The 21,408-nt window shown below is 35.8% G+C and overlaps 1 protein-coding gene across 1 annotated transcript in view; it reads right to left on the bottom strand.

The window, feature by feature from the left end:
- The window catches only part of LOC116510288 (zona pellucida-like domain-containing protein 1), a 53,916-nt gene extending 33,509 nt beyond the window's left edge, over positions 1-20,407 (bottom strand). Inside the window, 1 exon segment of the mRNA XM_032219779.1 lies at positions 20,296-20,407. Coding sequence (XP_032075670.1) covers positions 20,296-20,401 — 106 coding nt within the window. The 5' untranslated portion in view covers positions 20,402-20,407.
- Positions 20,408-21,408: the final 1,001 nt, after the last annotated feature.

Here is a 21,408-nt window from a genome sequence, read left to right as displayed (position 1 = left end):
TCAGATTGCTAACATCCCCTTTTAGTTTTATTTTATTTTAATTTCAAGTCAAAAGTTTTCACTTTGGCGTTCCAGTGGGTTTCTTTTTTGGCATTTTATAATGGTGGCTGTGCTATACATTAATTGATTGGTTTCATATAGTCTGGTGGATGGGATGGAAATTAAAATGTTGTTCACGGCAATTAGCAGATCTTTCACTTGTTTGCTATGCACTTCACGAATGGTAGGTAGTTTTTTTCTTTCTACATTTTCTTTAATGTGGTTTTCAATTTTTTCTTTCAGCAGTTTTGCTAGATCACTTAGCTCTACACTTTCAAGTTGTTGTACAGGAGGATCGTCATTCTGTATATTGGTTTCTTCTACTGGCTGGTCAGTTTGTTCAGGTGTTGGAGCAGTTTCTTCAGCTTGTTCATCATCACTTGTTGTTTTCTTTTTAGCCAATATTTCTAGATGTTGCATTTCCACATGAGTGAAAACTTTATTACGGATGATGAAGCGTGTTTGATCCATTAATATTTGTTTGGTTATGTCACTTTCCAGGTGTTGTTCCTTCTACAGTTGCATCATTCTTTTTTGAAATCACATGGCTTTTGGTTCTGCCTGGTAGTAATATTTGAGGATTTCTCAATTTTCATCGGTTGTCCAAGTTTTTGCACTTTGGTTCCAGTCGCTTTGCAGTTGCATGTACTGGTTCCCTGCCAGTAGCAACTAAACCCTGTGGCCCATTTTTTGACAGATGTACAGGAGCCATGGCATCTAATGCAGTCCTTGTTGACCCAGGTGATGACCAGCCCAATGTGGAATTTGTTGATGTCTTCTCATCATTTCTCATGGTATGTGCTGGGTTGGTTCTCAGTGGCTAAGCCACTACTGATCCAAAGATGATAATCCCATAACCTTAGGAATCACACCAGATAGCTGTCCAGGCCAGTGATGTGCGGTGAGGTTTATGCCTGGTGAGGCTCAGCTGGGCATCCTTTTGCGAAGGGCAGCATTCGGCCTCGGCGGTGTGGGGGGGGAATTTGCATCGCGGGAGCCGCCAAACGCCCGGGTCTGCAGCAAAGGCGCTTGGTGGCTCCCGCGTTGCAAAGTGCCCCGCCGCCCCCAATGCCGCCGCCCACCCGCTGACCCTGCCTCCCGGCCGGGAGGCCACAGAGAAGCTTCGCTCCGCTTCTCACTCAGCTTTCCCCCAGAGGTGATCCGAGACTTCCAGTGGCGGAGCTTGGAGAAGCAGCGGCCACAGGCTGGGTCAGCGGGTGGGCGGCGGGGCACTTTGCATCGTGGGAGCCGCCAAGCACCCAGGTCTGCAGTAAAGGCGCTTGGCAGCTCCCGCGATTCAAAGTGCCCGTCTCCACAAGAAAGAAGCGAGGGCTTCTCCCGCCTGGCTCTTGTAAGGAAACCCCCAGCTAAGCATTTTGTGGCTGGCTGAAATGCGCGGACATTTCCAGCCACCCACAGGGGGACTAGGAGGGAAGGAGTCGCTCCTCGGGAGTCTAGCTAGCCAGCAGCCCCAGGAGACACCCCCCACCCCCCAGAGAAGAATTGGGGCCACCAAAGCTCCCACACCAACCCACATTTGGGATGCAAGAGACAGCAAGGCTTGCAGCGAAGGGAATCTGGACCCTGGGAAGGTTGGGGAGGGGTGAAGAGCGAGCCTCCTCCTTCTCCCCCACTCCTCTCTCCTCTGAAGTGCGCCCTCCAAAATAACCCGCCCAACGTAAGCGTGCTCAAGAAGACATGATTGGTTGCTTCCAGATCAGGAGGCGGGAGAATTAGTGCCTCTTTTCCATCTGAACTTCTTTGCCTTTTAACTCTTTCTTAACTTTTAGAAGGCGAAAAATTCCTTATTGAAAGAGGCCCCGAGTTCTCTCGCCTCCTGCTTTGGTTAACACTAAGCAGACACCAAGCCACTGTGACCTGGAATCTGGTAGCAACTATCTTGGCTTTAATTATTTAAAAAAATATTTAAATTTCTTTTCTTTTCCTGAGGAAAGTGGTGAGGCTCCGCCTCCCTTGCCTCTAGTGACTGCACGTCCCTGGTCCAGGCCCAGCCACAGCAAGAAAGTGGTCTACAAAGACAGTTTCCATTTTTGTATTTTGTTTTTCTTTAATCTAAAGAGTCTGCAGAGTAAACTTTGACATATATACATACATACACCACACACACACACACACACACACAGACATACACACACACACAGAGACGCGCGCACGCGTGCACACACACACACACACATATATGTGTGTGTGTATATATATGTCTGTGTATGCATGTATATATATATGTGTGTGTATATATATGTCTGTGTATGCATGTATATATATATATGTGTGTGTGTGTATATGTGTGTGTGTGTGTGTGTGTGTGTATATATATATATATATATACACACACACACATACACACACACACACACACACACACACACACACACACACACACATATATATATATATATATATATATATATATATATATATATATATATACACTGTATGTTTCTATGTTATTTGTAAACTAATTTTTTGGGGAATATAATATACTGCAGATTTTTGCAAGATACTTTCATAATTTCTTTTATTTCCAAGAATAGCCACCTGCCATTAAAGTTATCAAGTACTACATGAATACACATGCAAGGAAAACTGCTATTTTACATTCAGGCTCTTGTTCCTTTTTTGTCCATCAAAATCTTTTTTTTGCCTGCCAGTGAGTTTTATTTTCTCCTGCTTTTATTCTGTCTCATTCAGAATAAAATCCTCGTGCTGTATCGTGCTATTATTCCTGCCATTAGAATTATCAATCAATGGTTGACAGTTACCTCTATCCATTTATGTGCCCTTGTAATAACAAGGATATTAAACCAATCAATTTTCTTCCATAGTGGAGAAAAAAATTGAGCATGAGATTTTAGCACTAGTAGAAGGTAAAAAAGTAAAAGATCCTTTGTTTATCAAAATTCAAACTTTTCTCTTCAGCAAGATTCTGATTTTGTTGCTTTTTCATCTTCTTTTTTGCATTTCACTCTTGTTACAGTTCACTTTTTTCTGTGACTGAAAGAACTTTATTGTTGTTGGTTTCATTACTAAGTGTTAATAGCTCACTATAGCCTCTAAAGTAAGGTTAACTGCTGCTTTGCAAAACGTATTTTAGCTGCTTGTCTTGCATTTAACAGAAGATTTGATTTGAATCCAAATCAAAGATATATTTTGTTTCCCAATAAATGCAATGCTCTTTGTAATCTTACCTGTTAGCCTAAACAACTTTTAGGGGACATCTGCTTGCAGAAGTGAACCTGACCAGAGAGAGGACCCTAGAAACCAAAAATCATGAATACTGACAGGTACATAAGAATTATCCTTACATGATTCACCTTCTGGTCTGGGATTTATGGGAACATTGTATCAAAGTCTATAAACTTTATCCTTTGTCCTTTGGTATGTCATGCTATGCTGTCAGATGACAACACACAGCAGCTTCATGGAGATGTTAAGCAAGAGCTTAGAAAGTACCAAAACCTGTGGAATACCATAAAGCAAGGACTGAGTATGAAACCTTTCTCCCACAATCAACAATAACAGGAATCAGCACCCAGAAGAAGAAGAATCAACACCTAATCCTAAAGTCTGAAATCAATCCAAAAGTAAACAATTACTGATGGTTCTGAACCACTGAGACATCAAGGTAGGGACATACTGGCTCTATCTTGCTCCACTAGAGATTAACCAAAAGGGCAACCAGTACTGTTAAATTTACTTTCTTGGCTGAAAGATATCCAAATAATCTGCTTTTTCCTGGTTCTCTAAACCTGTTGTTCAACCACCTTCTCTACAATCTTCCCTAAATGGACAAAGGTTTATCCAGTATAGCTGGATCTAGCAATGATTTTTTTTTGAAAAGGTGTCAACCTCTACATATTTAAAAGATGCTGAGTGTCATGTATTAAAGATATATAGTTGTGTTAAGCCCTGCTAAAGTGAAACTAACCTTTAGATGACCCTATCTGTCAACTCCAACTGTTTTGGGCGGGCTCTTTCAAGTATTATAATTGGTTAAGGCCCTGTGGACTCAGAGTATAAATTACAACAATTTGCCAGTTGTTCCACAGTTCCAGTTTGGGTCAACAAATGCTGTTGTATCTATGCTGGTCTGTTCTTGCCTACTGCAGACCACTACACAATACTGAGAAAACACCTTCTCTCATAATTCACCGCTGTCAGCACCAAGTCACACATAACTTTCCTGGAGACTTTGGCCTTAGCCACTCAAATTTTTCAGATTTTTAAAATTCTGCCTTATACCGAGGGACTGCAGATTATTAAAAAGATAGGCTTGTACTTGCTTACTCAATACTCAGTAATATATGTTTTCCTGCAATATATCTTTTAAACACTATAATTTAGATTTGCATGCAATGAAAGGGAAAGTCTGGGTGATTATCATACATATTTGCATCAATTAACCTGTTATGTGCTTTTACAGATATAAACCATGAAATAAAAGTGAAAATAATAAATGGATAACCTTTTGCTACGATTAAAAGGTACATTTTGTGCTCACCTCAGTTACCACTCACCAAGATTCTACATACAGCTCTATCCAGTAAAATATCCCAAGAGATTTGGTACAATATCCAATAGAGGTATATTACTCTGGCAATGGTAGTACTACTTGCAATACCTATGAGAAGTTAAATTGCTCATCCCTAGTCACTTCACATGTTTTCCACAATGTCAAGAGCAAATAAACTTACTGTGATAACCCAGGGCTGGACATGGAAGCAACACAGCCTGAACAAAGGTTTAACTCCCCTCTATTACTCCAGTTTTCCCCCCAAAGTCCTCCAAAGCTTTAAAAATGCACTCCCATCAACAGTTCCTGGCTGTTATTACTCCAGCACAGTTCTGAGAGCAGACCTATGTCACTGTGAACTTGCAGATAATCAGGTCAGGCAAGCAGGGTAAGGCAAGCAAAGTATCCAGGCATCAGTAATAGCATGTGAAAAAGGCAACACTTGTTCCCGACAATCGCCCCTCTTTAAATCTCATTCCCCAGGTGAGCCTTGTAAAGGGGTGAGGAACGCCCTCCTCCCAAGTTGTCAAGTCACCCTGCGCCGATCCCACCTCCTCTCCATTCTCCATGCTTGGGAATCAGAGAGGAGGTAATTGCTCATTGCTGGAGCTCCAATGCTCCTCTGCTCTGCTGCCTGCACTCTTCTCCACCTCCCTTGGTCATCCACCTTCTCTCCTTTGCTGGCAATCCCTTCTAGGCCTGAGGGATCTAGGACTGCCTCATCCTGCTCCTCCAGTGATTCCTCCAAGTTTAGAAAGGCCAACACCATCTTCCTCCATTGGCCCTAGGTCCATCTTGTCCTCAGACCCAGGCTCCGACAGGGCTATGACACAAACAGTACTTCAGATGAAATGTCCAAATGATATTGCATCATCTATTGTCTGAGTTTCCTTTTGCAACATTCTCCAATTCATAATTGTTTACTATGGCATCATATTTGGAAAAAGAGGTTCAAAATAAACATAATACTTGACTCTGATATAGCAACAACTATATGTCAGAGTGAAATCATGCCTCTTCACAAATCACCACTGTATCAATAACAACTATATCATATAAAATTAACATACTCTTAACCTATTCCTTAGAATTTTCCAGAGTATTTTCACATTTCAGGATAAAATTGTCACTTGAAATTGAAAAAGAATGCAACCATTCATCCAACTAGTTTGCCACACAGACATATTCTACTTTGTCTCTGACAATGTGTGAAAAGAGAATCATGATGTTTTGAAGACCATAACAATGACCAAGTAGCTTACTCTATTCTACTGGTATTTTCAATAATAGTCACCTACACCGAAACAATCAGATAAAATTTGAATCTGATGCATATAAGATTTCTCAACAGAGATATCAAATGTAACAGGTACATTACTCTTACAGTAGATGACATCATTCCTGATCCATTTGCTGCTAAATTCTTCTGCTCTTAATGCTTGTTACATTATTATAAAACTGGATATCCATGTGATTTACAATTGTGTTATAGACCTATTATTATTATTTTGCTGTATTTCAGTATTGAAATGTCTGTCAGCTGCTGAAATATTCCCAAAAGTAATTATTGTGTTACTTACTGAATTAAAAGATAGTTTAATATTAGTGGTGACTCATGAGTGTATGGTACCACTTCATGTTTTCATAGTTTTGACCACTTGCATTATGTCAATCTGATCTTATTTGGAACAAATATGAATTTAACAATTTAACAATTTAAATTATTTGGCTATGTGTTCTTGGCAAATCTCCACAAGGTAAAGATAAAAATTGCAATGCCAACTGGTTCCACTTACATATGCAGTCTGCCGGGATTCCTGATCTTCCAATCTTATCTCAGATTATCAGAAATCTTAGAAGAAAAGATTACACATGGGAATAGCGGAGACCTACCACTTGTCTCTGATGTTTTCGTGTCATATTTTGATCTAAGAAAGCAAATGGAAATCAGGGTGGATGAAGCCATCCCACAAATATAGTCAGAAGGCAAAGTCTAAAGTGTTATGTATGCCAACAGAACTTACAGCACTATGAAACCAAAATATGATCTAATATAAAGAGAATCTTGTACTGCTGTTTTGATATGCTCTAACTTTGTTGTATGCTTGTATGATTCTTTTTTCACTTTCATAACTAATGAAAACTTTTTTTGAGCCAACAATCCATCTTTTCAGCCCTTCTGCTTACTAAGAACTTTCGCTCAAATTTCAAGAGTATAACTGTGAAGTCCTTTATCTATTAGGAAAAATTATAAAGCTGATTATTTCTCAAAAAAACTGGTACTAGACCAACTTCAGTGAAACTTTGAACTTTGTTCAAATGCTTTCACTTTCACAGGTAGAGACTATTATACGATGGAATGGAAAACTTTTGGAACAGTAGAAAATGCCCAATAATTGATGTATGTGGTAATTATCATATGACCTAAAGCACATGTGATACAATATGTTAATATTCATCATTATTCCAAGCTGTAAATTCACATGCTAAATGCCTCCATATTTTACTTCTCCCCTCATTATCATGAACTGAAATCAGTGAAGATTTTTGTTGTTATTAATAGCCCATATCCTGCAGTGGAATTGATCACAATCAGATCTGCCAAATAATATTTCCAAAGCTAGAGAACCTTTTTTATTATTTTTGCCATAGAACCTATTCTTAAAACTGACAAGAAATCATCTTTTCATGGAAATCATTCTCATTTTTCTAATTATTTTGGTTTTACATTTCAATAAATCATGGCCTAAGTTAATGGAGAGTTCAGACACTCCAAAAAGTTTTCCAAACTTCCACAGCAGGTGGTGTTCTCTAACAACAATAATTGTTCACATTTCTTAGGAGTGATACTGTTTAGACCCATTGTCAACTCTGAAACAGATCATGACACTCATACTATATAGGATTTGCAACAGCTATGTCCACATTTGGCAGATTAATTACAACTAAACAGTCCAGCTCCCCAGAAAAAACCTTATTTTAAAGCAATGGGTGTTTGGGGAAATTGTGTAATTAAATGAAATGCAGATAAATTCAAACAAACATTCAAACTTGGAGAAATGTAGAATCTATACAACCTTAAAACAATCAAGAGATACACTGTATTATGATCCTGGCACAAAGAAGCAGCCCTCAAATCAGTAGAATTATCGTATTCCACAATTCTAGCCATTCTATAATACATTTCTAAATAATGATGATGGTGATGTCCACCTTATCAGAGAAAGACTTGTGTGTCATTTTAAACTCATTGGTGTCTATTACACCATCACAAGTTAGTTAGTTATTCTATCCTATCTCTAGAACACCATTCATTAGACTCCAGGGTATCTGAAGGACAGAATACAGAATATCTATGGTGAGTGCTTAGTTTTCATATCATAGAATTTGTGGAAAGAGTTATATTTCTATCATGACATTAGTATTGGACTATTGTTTACTTTTTATCATAATTAAAAGAAAAGGAAATGATGTGGCATTCTGTTTAACTTGCTCTATAATCCAACACAAGTTCCAAGGGACACTTGTTTAGAAAAAAAAAAAACAGTCCAGATTTTAGAGCCGATCAGAGAGAAGGCTTGGGGCCAGTATTTAAAAATGTATAAGACAAAACAGAAATTGTTTAGTATCTTTTAGTGTTAAGGAAGTTTGTTGCAATGTCTCATTTGCACCTTTTGCAGGTATCTTCAAGAGGTGTAGCAGTCAGGAAGAAGAATTTGAGGTGGAATGTATGGGGAGGGGCTAAGATGACTTCACCTCCTATTTCCTTTGAAATGATCCCCCACCTCCCACTTCATCATACCTTTCAAACATGCAGGCATACTCTGCTATGCTACAGAGAAAAATGGAAAGTTGGAAAGAGAAGAGTAACAGCAATAACTATTCTGACTGGAGTGAAGAAACAGTTCTAAACAGATATTATAGGAAAATCCTTTCTGCTGGACAATAAAAAACAGATATCTTCTTCCTCACCCACTCCCATTAATTATTTCCACAGTTCTATGCATCATTTCTATAGCTCATACATATACCTGTTTGATCGATATCAAAATATTTAAACTATTTGCAAAAATGTACAGAATAAAACACTTTAGAAATGAACAGTAAGAATTACTATGGAAAAGATGACTGGTCAAACATGTTGAAAATCTGAAGAATTGTTTATGATTTCTTTTATAATCTAAGTTTGCCTTAAGAACCAGTTTTAGCAATGCTAGAACAATCTTTATCTTTAATATGCTAGGATAAATATTGCCAAACAAGAAACATTTAATCTTCACTGTACTATAATTATTTTTCATGCTATGCCACTATATGGATCATTAATTTAAACAGGGAATTTATTAGATCATCATTATGATTTAGTATTTTTTTAAAAATCAAAGGATTACATATTGACATTAATCAGTATGTCAGAATGAATAATAGCACTATGTTTTCAATTACCTGATGATACTGGAATGTTGAACACAAATATACCATGTTCTAATTACGTTGAGAAGTGACAGTGTCTCTAGATCAATTTAATAGTGGTTTCTACAGGAACAGAAGAGATTTTATCAATCCAGGACTCTATTATTAAAATAAGTGAAGGGGAATGGCAGTTACTTAGTAAAAGAATTTTCTTTTCCTGCATAAGATTTCAATCAGCATTCCAAATGCAAAGGAACATGATTTGGAAAAACTGTATATGAATTTTAAAAGAAACACTGCTCCCATAACTGACTCTAACAAAATACGTTAACTTGTGTATTTTTAATATTGTTGCTTCCCAAGTGTGAAATATAATGAACATTTAACTAAACTATGAAATAAGATCATATCTGAGATATAATTCTGTTCATCATTTTTGTATGAAATAGGCTTTATGGTTAGTTTATATGTATGTTTGGGTGCATTCCCAGAAGCCATGATGCAGATAGACAGAAGATCTAACAATATAAATTGGCATGGCCTCAATTCCTCACTACATTTTGCTATCCATAAACTGTGAATATATGCACAGGACTCTTCATTTCATGTTATAATAAAGGTATTATAGAATGTGCAGTTGGCATTACTGTTATTACTGTTATCATTAATTACTTGCTTTGCTAACAAAAGGACTAGAATGAAGGAAAAACCTAAAAGATAGGTAGGTACAGATGTAATTGGGCAGATTGGTAGGTGTGGGGAGGGAGGCAGGCAGGGAGGGAGGCAGGGAAGAAAGGAAGGAAGGAAGGAAGGAAGGAAGGAAGGAAAGAAAGGAAGGAAGGAAGGAAGGAGCCAACCTTTAGTAATAAAATTGTTTCCAATAGACAAATCACATTCCATTAATCACCACCCATTAGTATTTGTGTTTGTAGTGTTGTATTTACAGTATAATTTGATAGGTTGTTATGAAAGAAAATAGCAAATGTCTAGTCCATAGTAAGATATTGGAAATACGAGAGTGGAAAGAATGCTTGCCTATCCATCATCAAAGAAAAAAAGACTGAATATCAGAGATTAAGTCAAAATAAACAGCCCAAACTTTAATTTCACATTTTTGCTCTATATAAATAATTCAGATGATGTCTGCTATCATTATTTTGTTTTTTGAACAATATAATTTAAAAGTTACAAGAAGTTCATAAATATTTGGGAATACCAAGTTACATGTGATGTAATAGATGTAATACCCAGTAATAATCATTATTTTCAAAAGTTATTACCAGTATTATTATATTTTTTATTCAATCAGTAGCATTTTAGAGGTACCACCAAACTTCATTTTTTGTTGTATTAAAATATCAGGAGAAGAACTTTTCGAAGCAAGTGTTTAGTTTTGTTTTTCTCACAGTCTTTTCTGCATAACATATAAAAACCAAATAACTTCTGTGACTGGTAATTAACATACTTTCATTCATTCATTTCAAATATAGTACTGGAACAATCTATAGGCATAGATTTATCAAAACATATAAGAATAAAATGAAATTTAAAGTCATAAACATTGCACAGAAAAATAGTTATATATTTCTGGAAACATATGAAAATAAGTCACAGGATTGTAGATTTAAGTGAAAATATGATTTATTGAACAATGCTTTTTACAATGTTCTATATTTAATCATAGATCTGGTTGAAAAGTATATAAACTCTCTGACTCAAAAAAAAAAGATTATAAATCAATGCCAAAACCAACAGTACTACTATTAAGATATTTACTTAAATTATAAAGAGCTATGAAAAACTTCCCATGTATTCCTACTTTAGTTATATATGCATGGGTAAATAATTTTGTGAAATGACATGTACGTAAAGCATGGGAGTAGATATTGTCATTCTAATGGAGTCTATATATTGGGAAGACTTATAATTTATTTTCAAACATGGTTTGACAAGATTGTATCTATTCTGTTTCATAATTAACATACACATACTTTTTTGCTACCATTTATAGTAAATAAGCACCCATGGCTATAAAAGTCTACACTGGCTTTCAAATCTGTGGGTTAAATTAAATTAATGCATAAGTGTATGCTCCGTACTAAATGTGTATAATATTCGCTCTACAGAAGAATGAAAAGTCAGCCTTGAACTATTTATTGTGGTTTGCTTATTTTTATTTAAAAACCCAGTGGAACTATTAATAACAATAATTTTCTGTATAAAGACGTAGCCTTAATTTCCATGGCTTCTTTTGTACATTCATCTTAAACATAGAGCTATTTCCTGTATCTAAATGTAGAAATGATGAGGTGTTGCCTTCCTTTGTTTTAAAGGAGAAATGAGCAAAGATTGAGGAAGGTGCCCTAGGACATTAGCCTAATGCATATATACACAACATAGTTATTCTAAAAGCAAGGGGAAAGTAACTGCTTCAACTCATTGGCACAATGAAAAAAATTAACTATCAGATAAAAGCTCTTTAGAAACTGACAAAATAAAGTATTTTAAAAGTTTTTTTACTACTGAAACTTCTTATGCATGCTTGGAAGGCTACTTTGAATCATAGGAATGAATGCAAAGGAGAATTTCAAGCAGGAGAAACTTCATTGTGAGAATAGTAACACAGCTATACAAAGTCCTAGAAAGAGATGCTTCACAATGGGCAGGTGCACATATAAAGAATCATTAGTTTCATCTTTACAAGCTTCATACACTGCTTTGAAAGTTGCCCATGGCTGTCTCAGCATGAACAAAGGGATGCTTTGCACAGCCTTAGAAGTTCCAAAATAACTGTACAAGAGGGAGGTCACTTTTACCATTTGTTCTTACTCCATTGTTGCTTCTCCACAGTCAAAGACCAAGACTTGTCATTTAATTTGTTTTACTTGAGCCTCTGTTTAAAAAAAACACCCAAACATCTGTCCCCCTGAATTATTCTTTTCATACATATCTGTGCTTTTTTAAGATACATAAAAATGAAAGACTAAAAAGGAAAAGGAAAACAAAGCAAAACAAAGAAATAAAACAGAAATATAGTGAAAGTCACTTGATACAAATTTTAAGCAGATCATTAAACCTTGATAATACAGCACTATATTGATCAGACTTTCCATTACACTGATAGGCAGCCAGTTTATAGATGGAAAGTGAATTCAGATTGTAATCATGGGGCTGTACTCTCTTCCCAGCATTGAAGAGTAATATTTTTATTAAATGATTACCAGCCATTTATAAACTTAAGTGTGCAGGTTAGATTATCAGTGGTAATAATATCTAATTTATGGCCTCGAATTTCTATTAATAAAACATCATTTTGGCAATAACACTTAGACTTATATATTGTTTCATAGTGATTTACAGCATGTCTAAGTGGTTTACAGACTCAGCATATTGCCTCCAACAATGTGAGTTCTCATTTTACCAACCTCAAAAGGCTGGAAAACAGTAAACCTTGAGTCAGTCAGGACTGAACTCTTGGCAGTCAACAGACAAGCTTGCAATACTGCATTCTAACCACTGTGCCACCCCAGCTCTTTATAAAAGTATGATAGCACTGGACCCAAAAAATTAATGTATATTGTCTATTGAGATTCTCAGTCAACCAGACCCTGGTTGTCCCAAAGATGCTTTTTTCAAAAGGCAACTGGGTTTTCTTTATTTTTCCTTCTCATCCACAAACTAAGAGAACTGAAAGAGCTTCTTGGATGAGAAGCGAAATGTCTTCAAGGAAAATTAAAGAAAGTCCAGTTGCCTTTTAAAAAGCACCTTTGGGATATTAATGTATATTCTATAATGTGCATCCTATACCATTCGAAACCAATAGCTTTTCCTGCTTACATAGATGTAATGGTGTTCTTGTTTGAAGACATTAAGGTTCATATAAAATATGTAACTAGTTGTAATCTTTGAAAGACTCATTTAAAATTTGATCATTTCTTAGAAATGTTCCCCAAAATAATAATAATAATAATAATAATAATAATAATAATAATAATAACTCCGCCGTTGCCGGTCCCAAGCCCGGATGAGAAAGGAGGAAGGTTGGGAACAGGTTGGCATCTGGTCCCGTAAAAAAAACCCCGCCAACCCATACAATATGGTGAAAAAAATGAATAAGAATTCCATACCGCATCGGTTGTCGCGCGGGTTAACAAGGGCCGCGGCGGATGTTGGGGTCCCTGGACATCCGTCGACAAGTGGGCTACAAGTGGACCAGCCAACAAAACGACAAAAATATAGTGCAGATGAAAACCGTGCCATAATGGCCTATTACTACAACTCAGAGCCAGAAAAAAGAGGATATTTAAAGCGAATGTATGAATTATGGAAACAACAATATCCAGATTCAAATGTTAGTGAACAACGACTAGCAGATCAAAGGCGATTTATTATACGGAATAAAGTGTTTAGTGAAGTTGAACATGAGGAAATTCAGGCAAATTGCAAAACCCAAAAAACAATATCACAAGCGGAAATAACTGATATTCAAGACACAACTAAAGACACTATAGTAGAACTCCCAGAAGAAGCTCTCAGGGAGGAAATAACATCACCACCACTAGAACCAGTTATCACTGAACCAACTGATGAACTAACTCAAAAACAAAAAGAATTGAAGGATAAGATCATGGAGCATTTTCTGCTTAATGAGGAAAGGCAACGTTTACCATCACTAAAAACTGTGCCTAAGAAAATTTTGGCCCCTATGATGAAAATGGTTAATGCAGTGTTTTCAACAATTGAACCGGGATCCATCTTGGAAACAAACCAGTTAATGTACAGCGCAGCTGTAATAGTCACTAATGAACTAGGCATTAAAATTAAAGTACCTAGTCACACAACAGAAAAAGCATCAAAGCCAAAGTGGAAAATCCGTCTAGAACAAAAAATCAAAAAATTAAGGGCAGATGCTAGTAACTTAAAGAACATGCATGAGCAACGGCTTAAAAACAACAAAATCATAGATCGGCTAATCAGAAGATATAGATTGGATACAAGAAACATCAATGAAGCTGTAGAGATTGTAAAACAGCAGATAACAGCAACAGCTAGAAAAATTGAAAGATATGAGGCACGAATCATCCAATATAAACAAAATCAGCAATTTCGATCAGACCAACGGCGTTTTTATCAAAGTCTTAATGTGAATGGTGACACCAAAAGTGAAAAACCAGAAAAGCAGGCCACAGTTGAATTCTGGAAAGAATTGTGGGAAAATGCAAAGGACTACAACAAGGAAGCAAAGTGGATACATGACTTTGAGAAAAGCATTGGCAACAAACAAATGCAAGTATTAGAAATAACAACTGAGATGATCAAAAATCGAGTAAAAAAGGTAAAGAATTGGACATCACCTGGAAAGGACCAATTACATGGTTTCTGGCTCAAATATCTGACCAGTTTACATGCAATATTGGCCAGGCAACTGAATGAAATTTTACAAAAGGGCCAAATTGATGAATGGTTGACAACTGGAAAAACATACTTGATTCAGAAAGATCCAACTAAAGGAACAACACCTGAAAACTATAGACCAATAACATGCTTACCAACAACCTTCAAATTACTCACAGGCATTATTGCAGATAACATGATGGATTATTTGGAAACAAACAACATCTTGCCAGTAGAGAAAAAAGGCAACAAAAGAAGGAGCAGGGGCACAAAAGATCAGCTTCTAATTGATAAAATGATATTAGAAAATTGTAAGAACAGAAAAACGAACTTGAATATGGTCTGGATTGATTACAAAAAGGCATTTGACTCACTGCCACATAGTTGGATCATAAAATGCTTAGAAACAACTGGCATTAGCAAAAATATTACATCCTTTACTGAAAAGGCAATGAAACAATGGAGAACTGAGTTGGCAGTAGGGAATGAGAGCTACGGAATGGTTAATATCAAGCGAGGAATTTTCCAGGGTGATTCACTTTCACCTCTTCTCTTCATCATCGCAATGATCCCACTATCAGTAATCTTAAAAAAAAATGAAATTAGGCTACCAAACAGCCAAAAAAGCTGAAAAAAATTCGCATTTACTATATATGGATGATTTGAAACTCTATGGAAAGTCAGAAATAGAAATCCAATCATTGACAAATACAGTCCGAGTATTCAGCACCGATATTTCAATGCAGTTTGGCATGGAAAAATGCGCCACTGTATCCATAAAAAGGGGCAAAATCACTGCATCTGAGGGAATTGAAATGCCCAATGGCCAACTAATTAAATGCAAAGAAAATGAAGCCTACAAATACTTAGGCATTCTGCAGTTGGATAACATCAAGCATGGAGAAGTAAAAACTATTGTCAGGCGAGAGTACACCAACAGAGTTAGGAAAATTTTGAAATCTAAATTGAATGGTGGAAATACAATCAAGGCCATAAATACCTGGGCAATACCAGTTATAAGATACACAGCTGGCATAGTTAACTGGACACAAGCTGATTTGGACCTTTTGGACTGAAAAACCAGGAAACTAATGACAATGCACTACAGTTTACATCCACGTGGTGATACTGATAGACTGTACCTGCCCCGAAAATCAGGTGGCAGAGGATTATTACAAGTGAAGCAAACAGTTGAAGAAGAAAAACATGCACTGGCTGATTATTTAAAAGACACTCAGGAACATCTATTAATCGAAGTAAAGAACAAAAATCTACTGAAGGCCCAACAGACAAAACAAGAATACAGAAAAGATGTGATAAAATCAAGAATGGAGAGTTGGCAGAACAAAGCACTGCATGGTCAATTTCTGGAAAAAATAAAAGATAAAGTGGACAGTGAACAAACTTGGTTATGGTTAAAAACAGGTACATTAAAGAAAGAAACAGAGTCACTAATCCTGGCTGCGCAAGAACAAGCTATCCACACAAATGCCATTAAGGCCAAAATCGAAAAATCCTCTGATGATGCCAAATGCAGACTTTACAAAGAAGCTGACGAAACTGTTGATCACATACTCAGCTGCTGTAAAAAAATCGCGCAGACTGATTATAAATTGCGGCACAATTCAGTAGCACAAATGATCCATTGGAATTTGTGCAAAAATTATAATATTAAAACAGCAGCAAACTGGTGGGAACATCAGCCTGAAAAAGTCACCGAAAATCAGATGGTCAAGTTCTTGTGGGATTTCCGTATACAAACCGACAAAATACTGGCGCATAATACACCAGACATCACACTGGTTGAGAAAAATAAGGTCACAATCATAGACATCGCAATACCAGGTGATAGCAGGGTCGCCGAGAAGGAACATGAAAAAATCGCAAGATACCAGGACTTAAAAATCGAAATTCAACGACTATGGCACAAACCAGCAGTGGTAATTCCAGTGGTAATTGGCACACTGGGTGCTATTCCAAAAGCACTGGAATTACATTTAAAACAGTTAAAAATTGACAAAATCACCATCAGTCAAATGCAAAAAGCCGCACTGCTTGGATCTGCACGCATATTACGAAAATACGTTACGACGTCCTAGGCCCTGGGTGGGGCCCAACTAGTAACCAATGCCAAATCCGGCGAAACAACTGGCCGCTGTGATACAATTGTACAACAACAACAATAATAATAATAATAACTAGTAGCCCGGCTAGTAACCAATGCCAAATCCGGCGAAACAACTGGCCGCTGTGATATAATAATAATAAAAAGTCACCGAAAATCAGATGGTCAAGATCTTGTGGGATTTCCGTATACAAACAGACAAAATACTGGCGCATAATACACCAGACATCACATTGGTTGAGAAAAATAAGGTCACAATCATAGACATCGCAATACCAGGTGATAGCAGGGTCGCCAAGAAGGAACATGAAACAATCACAAGATACCAGGACTTAAAAATCGAAATTCAATGACTATGGCACAAACCAGCAGTGATAATTCCAGTGGTAATTGGCACACTGGGTGCTATACCAAAAGCACTGGAATTACATTTAAAACAGTTAAAAATTGACAAAATCACCATCAGTCAAATGCAAAAAGCCGCACTGCTTGGATCTGCACGCATTTTACGAAAATACGTTACGACCTCCTAGGCCTCTGGGTGGGGCCCGACTAGTAACCAATGCCAAATCCGGCGAAACAACTGGCCACTGTGATACAATTGTATAATAATAGTAATAATAATATTAAGCAAAATATTGTTTCAAAAAGTCTAGATAGCTAAAAATCAACCTTTGGCTGGATTTCCTTACAAGGCATATTGAAAATGAAGTATTTCGTTTTGTCTTGTTCCATAGCCAATGTGGGCAGCCTTTCTCTAAGTGAGAAATTAAAACCATAATCATCAACCTCACTATTATTGTCATTATCATCAAAAGTTTCCCTTCCTCTAATTCAGTCCTGTGGCAATAAGCTTCTCCAAAACATCTGGTGCAAATACTTCTTCACGCAATAATCTACCTATAAACAAAAAACTGGTAGAAAAAGAATTCAGTCTTTTTTTAATTACTACTATTAGCTATGAGATGAGTTTTCCTCAATAACTTTCATTCTGAACTGTCAGAAGTTGGGAGGAAGGCATCTGGTGTAAAAAATCATTATCATTTTTGCCTTCTATTTGAGAGATCTCACTTGGCAAGAAAAATGCAGAAATTTCACAAGAGCAGCACAGAAGGCTGGATCTAAGTGGAAGTGGAAACCAGCTTCAAAAATAACTTCTATTCCAAGCATCCACTCAAGCAGCAGTAAAAGCAAACTGCATATTTCTTTGAATGCTGCTATAAACGTATCTTGCTCATCATTATAAGAAATGTTTAGAAATTAGAAATTATCTCAGTGATAATTTAATAAGTGGATTACTTCATTTTGAATCTGTCTTCTTTCAAAGACTTTTCCATATCTGTAGCACAGCATTTATCACAATATTCAAGCAGAGTATTTCTTGTTTGATGTGAATTAATCTTCAGAATCTTCAGCTCTGCCATGTTTTGATCTGAAGCTCATTTGATCTAAAACTTGATCATCAAGTTCTAAATTTCAGTTTCAAATTATGCACAGACTTTTATCTGCATGAATTCATTCATTCTAAAAGTTTGTAAATAATGTGAAAAGGCAATCAGAAGCCCGGATGAACTTTATGGTCTTTCTTTTGGAGGTTGGAACCAGCTCTAGCTGGAAGTGTTGATTGATTAGAAGGGCAAGTAGAAACTTTATTTTGGATGAAAAATATATGGCCCATAAACCAGCAGTTTTTTTTTAGGAAAAAAAAACAGTTACAATTTCTGTTCCCTATTAAAGAATAAAGCAGTCTAGAAATAAAGAGATTACCATTTAATCCAGAATTCCAACTCCTAAAGTCAGCATACCATCATGTCAAAGAAAAATCATAAATCATTTTCAGTTATGCATTACTAACTGCTCAGATTCACTAAGTACTGTAGTTATTAAATTAGCATTTAATAGATTTTAAATTTCTTTTAACGGTCAATTATTCTTCTATTTTATTTTGTATTTATCTTTTTTCTGAGATTAATTATAGAGAATCAATTATTTTAATATGTTATGCTGTTACAAACCATCCTGAAGGGATATTTTATTAGATCAGTTCTATAGCCTTTGGAATATGGCCGAGTTTTGGGTACACATTTTACGGATTTACATGCTTGAAGTATAACATAAAAAGCTCAGGATTTTAAAGTGAAGAGCGAGATCCTAATCTTATGCAACTTGGGCTTGGGTGGAATGGAGACGTGAAACGAAGGGTAGGAAGATGAGTAGCGAAAGTATGATTAGACTGCTCTGTATTTGAAGATAAATTGATTTTTGTATAAACTAATATTTGAATATAAGGTTAAGAAAGGTTTTCTGGAGAGTCTACAGGAAGATGGGGGTAAATATCAAAGAAGTAAGGGACGAGGACAAAATATAAATGGAATGATTCACACTGTTTAAACTTTAAGAATGATGGGAGGCTGAGCATAATGCAAAAGATTTTTTAAATTTTTATTTATTTATTTACTTTTTCGTTTTTTTTTTTTTTCGTTTTTTTTCTTTCTCGGAGTGTTCTTTTTATTTTATTTTCATTATTATTGTTAATAAGATATTTTGAAGGTGAAGGGTACTGAACTGTGCCGGGTGTGGGACCTGGGAAGTCGGAGGGGGTTAGGGAGGGGGGTTCATTGGGGGTGGGTGGGCGGGTGAAGATATAGTTTCAATATATAGAATAAGAAGAATACACTTGTATACTGTTGATTTTTATATTTTCTTTTTATTTTTCTCTTTTTTTTTTCTTTTTTCCTTTCTTTTTTCTTTTTAGCGTAACTGAATAGATTAAGGAATAGAGAAATGCACCATAGTGAGAAGTAGAGGAAAGGAAGAGGGAGAAGTAAGGAGGGAGGAAGAGGGGAATGTAAGGAGGATGAGAGGGGAAGGAGGAGAGAAAGGAAGATAGGAGGGGAAAGGGAAGTAGGAGGGGTGATTGTTGGAGGGAGAAAGGAAAGTTGGAGGGGGAGAAGAAGGGGTGTATGAAAGCGATAGGTTGGGTTTATGAGTTGTGTTTAGGTTGGGGTTTTTCTTTTCTTACTATTATATTATTATTATTGCAAATATCCAGTATATAAGTGAATGTACAAAATTGAAAATGAAAATGAATAAAACATTTAATAGCAAAAAGGAGGCGGCGGACAAAACCCCCCAAAAAAAAAGGAATATGGCCGAGTTAACTTGGGAGCAGAAAGAATTTCACTAACCATTTATTGAACATGCCTCCCTTTGACTTAGCAATCTCAAGATGGCAAAATAATGCAAATTTATGCCATTTAACTTTCTGCCTCTAATTATTATGTACATAAGGTTCAAATAATCTATTCATATTCCTGACTTGGAACTTTGCAATATTTATTGGGAAGGTCAATAAGATATTTTAATTGAGAATTACTGAAAGTTTTTAACATTTCATGATGAAATCTTTTAGGATAATATTCTTAAATAATGGTAATCACAGAACTAGCAACTGAACATGTGTTTTGAATTCCGTCTTAAAAACAAAACTGATGAATTCTCTAATTATACATCTAAAATCTTCCAGTATTGCTGGAAAAATGTCTTGGTGTATTAAATTCACTTTTTTTAATGACAACATGAAACTCTCATCTTTATTTTCATTACTAGGGACCATACCTGAATGAAGCAGAGCTGATATTTTTATGTTTCTTCAATGGAATTCAGTCACTTAATGAATACTCTCCATATGCTTCTTTAACTAAAAAGGTTGGCATTTATTACAAGTAAGTATCCTTTCAAAGCAGGGGAATAAAAACTTTGCATTTAAAATATAGTAGTAAATACTTACCAGGAAACCTGCTATGTAAGTTAGCATCACAGTTATATCCATTGAATTGTGCAGTCACTGACAGCAATTTTACAGACAGCAAAAGCAGGAGCCATATTCGTTCCATTGCAAAACCTAGGAAAATATTAGACAGATCGTATTTAAAATAGAAAGCTTCAGAAAAGGATGCTGTACTTGATCTGATTTTAGAATAGAAGTCCACAGTAGTGGACTATAAGTAGTTCTTACAGAATGTGAATATCTGCTTGTAATTCTTTAACTAAGATAAATCTATTTTCATTTTTCTTGCGTTCCATTCAAAATACGTTATTTTATAATTTATTTTATTTCGAAATAAAAATAAATTTCTTTTAAATTCCTTTCTAACAGTATATTTAATTCTATGTGGGACTGTGAACAAAATGTTTGGACAATTCTTTTTTCTTCAGGCTTATAACAAGCGATGAATGGAGTATTGTCAGCAGGGACACTTGATTTAATTGTTATCTGTTGTTTATCAATTTCACTGTTGAGGTTATTTACAATAAATTAATAGTAACTAATATACAGGAAAGACCACCAATAAAAAGCTAGAACTGTTATGTTTTTTTTAATAAGGATAACTAGCAATATGTTTGTTAGGAAAATGCCTAAGCAAAATTTGGTAGACTATACAGAAGGTAGGATTTCTGCTTTATCAGATAACCTGTTTCAGACAAAAAAGTAGAACATATGAAAATACCCCATATTTTTATGTCAATGATAACCTTCTACCCTCATTTTTACCTGTTTTTGTCTTCACTAATCAAATAATGAAAGCCTATTTAGTATCACGGGTAAGGCGCCAAGCTAGAAGCCAGGAAACTAGTAGATTTAGTAGACTACTGATCATATAGATTTTACCTTCTAATGAGATAATCAAAGCAATTCATTAAATAAAAAACTTGCATTTGGTATTAGGAAATTTCTCCTAATATCTGTTGGTTTTCATTTCACTGAAAAGAAATATCCAATTTATTATATTGTATCACTGGATAGTTAGAAAACATACTAGAACAATAACATTATGTAATTTGATATTTATCTAAACTCTTAAAATGTATTGTATTCAAACATCCCAATAAAAAAACCAAA

This window comes from Thamnophis elegans, chromosome 6 (assembly GCF_009769535.1).
Source record: "Thamnophis elegans isolate rThaEle1 chromosome 6, rThaEle1.pri, whole genome shotgun sequence".
Taxonomy (NCBI): Eukaryota; Metazoa; Chordata; class Lepidosauria; order Squamata; family Colubridae; genus Thamnophis; species Thamnophis elegans.
The sequence above is the reverse complement of the archived record's forward strand: the minus strand, read 5'-3'. Positions and strand labels throughout refer to the sequence as shown.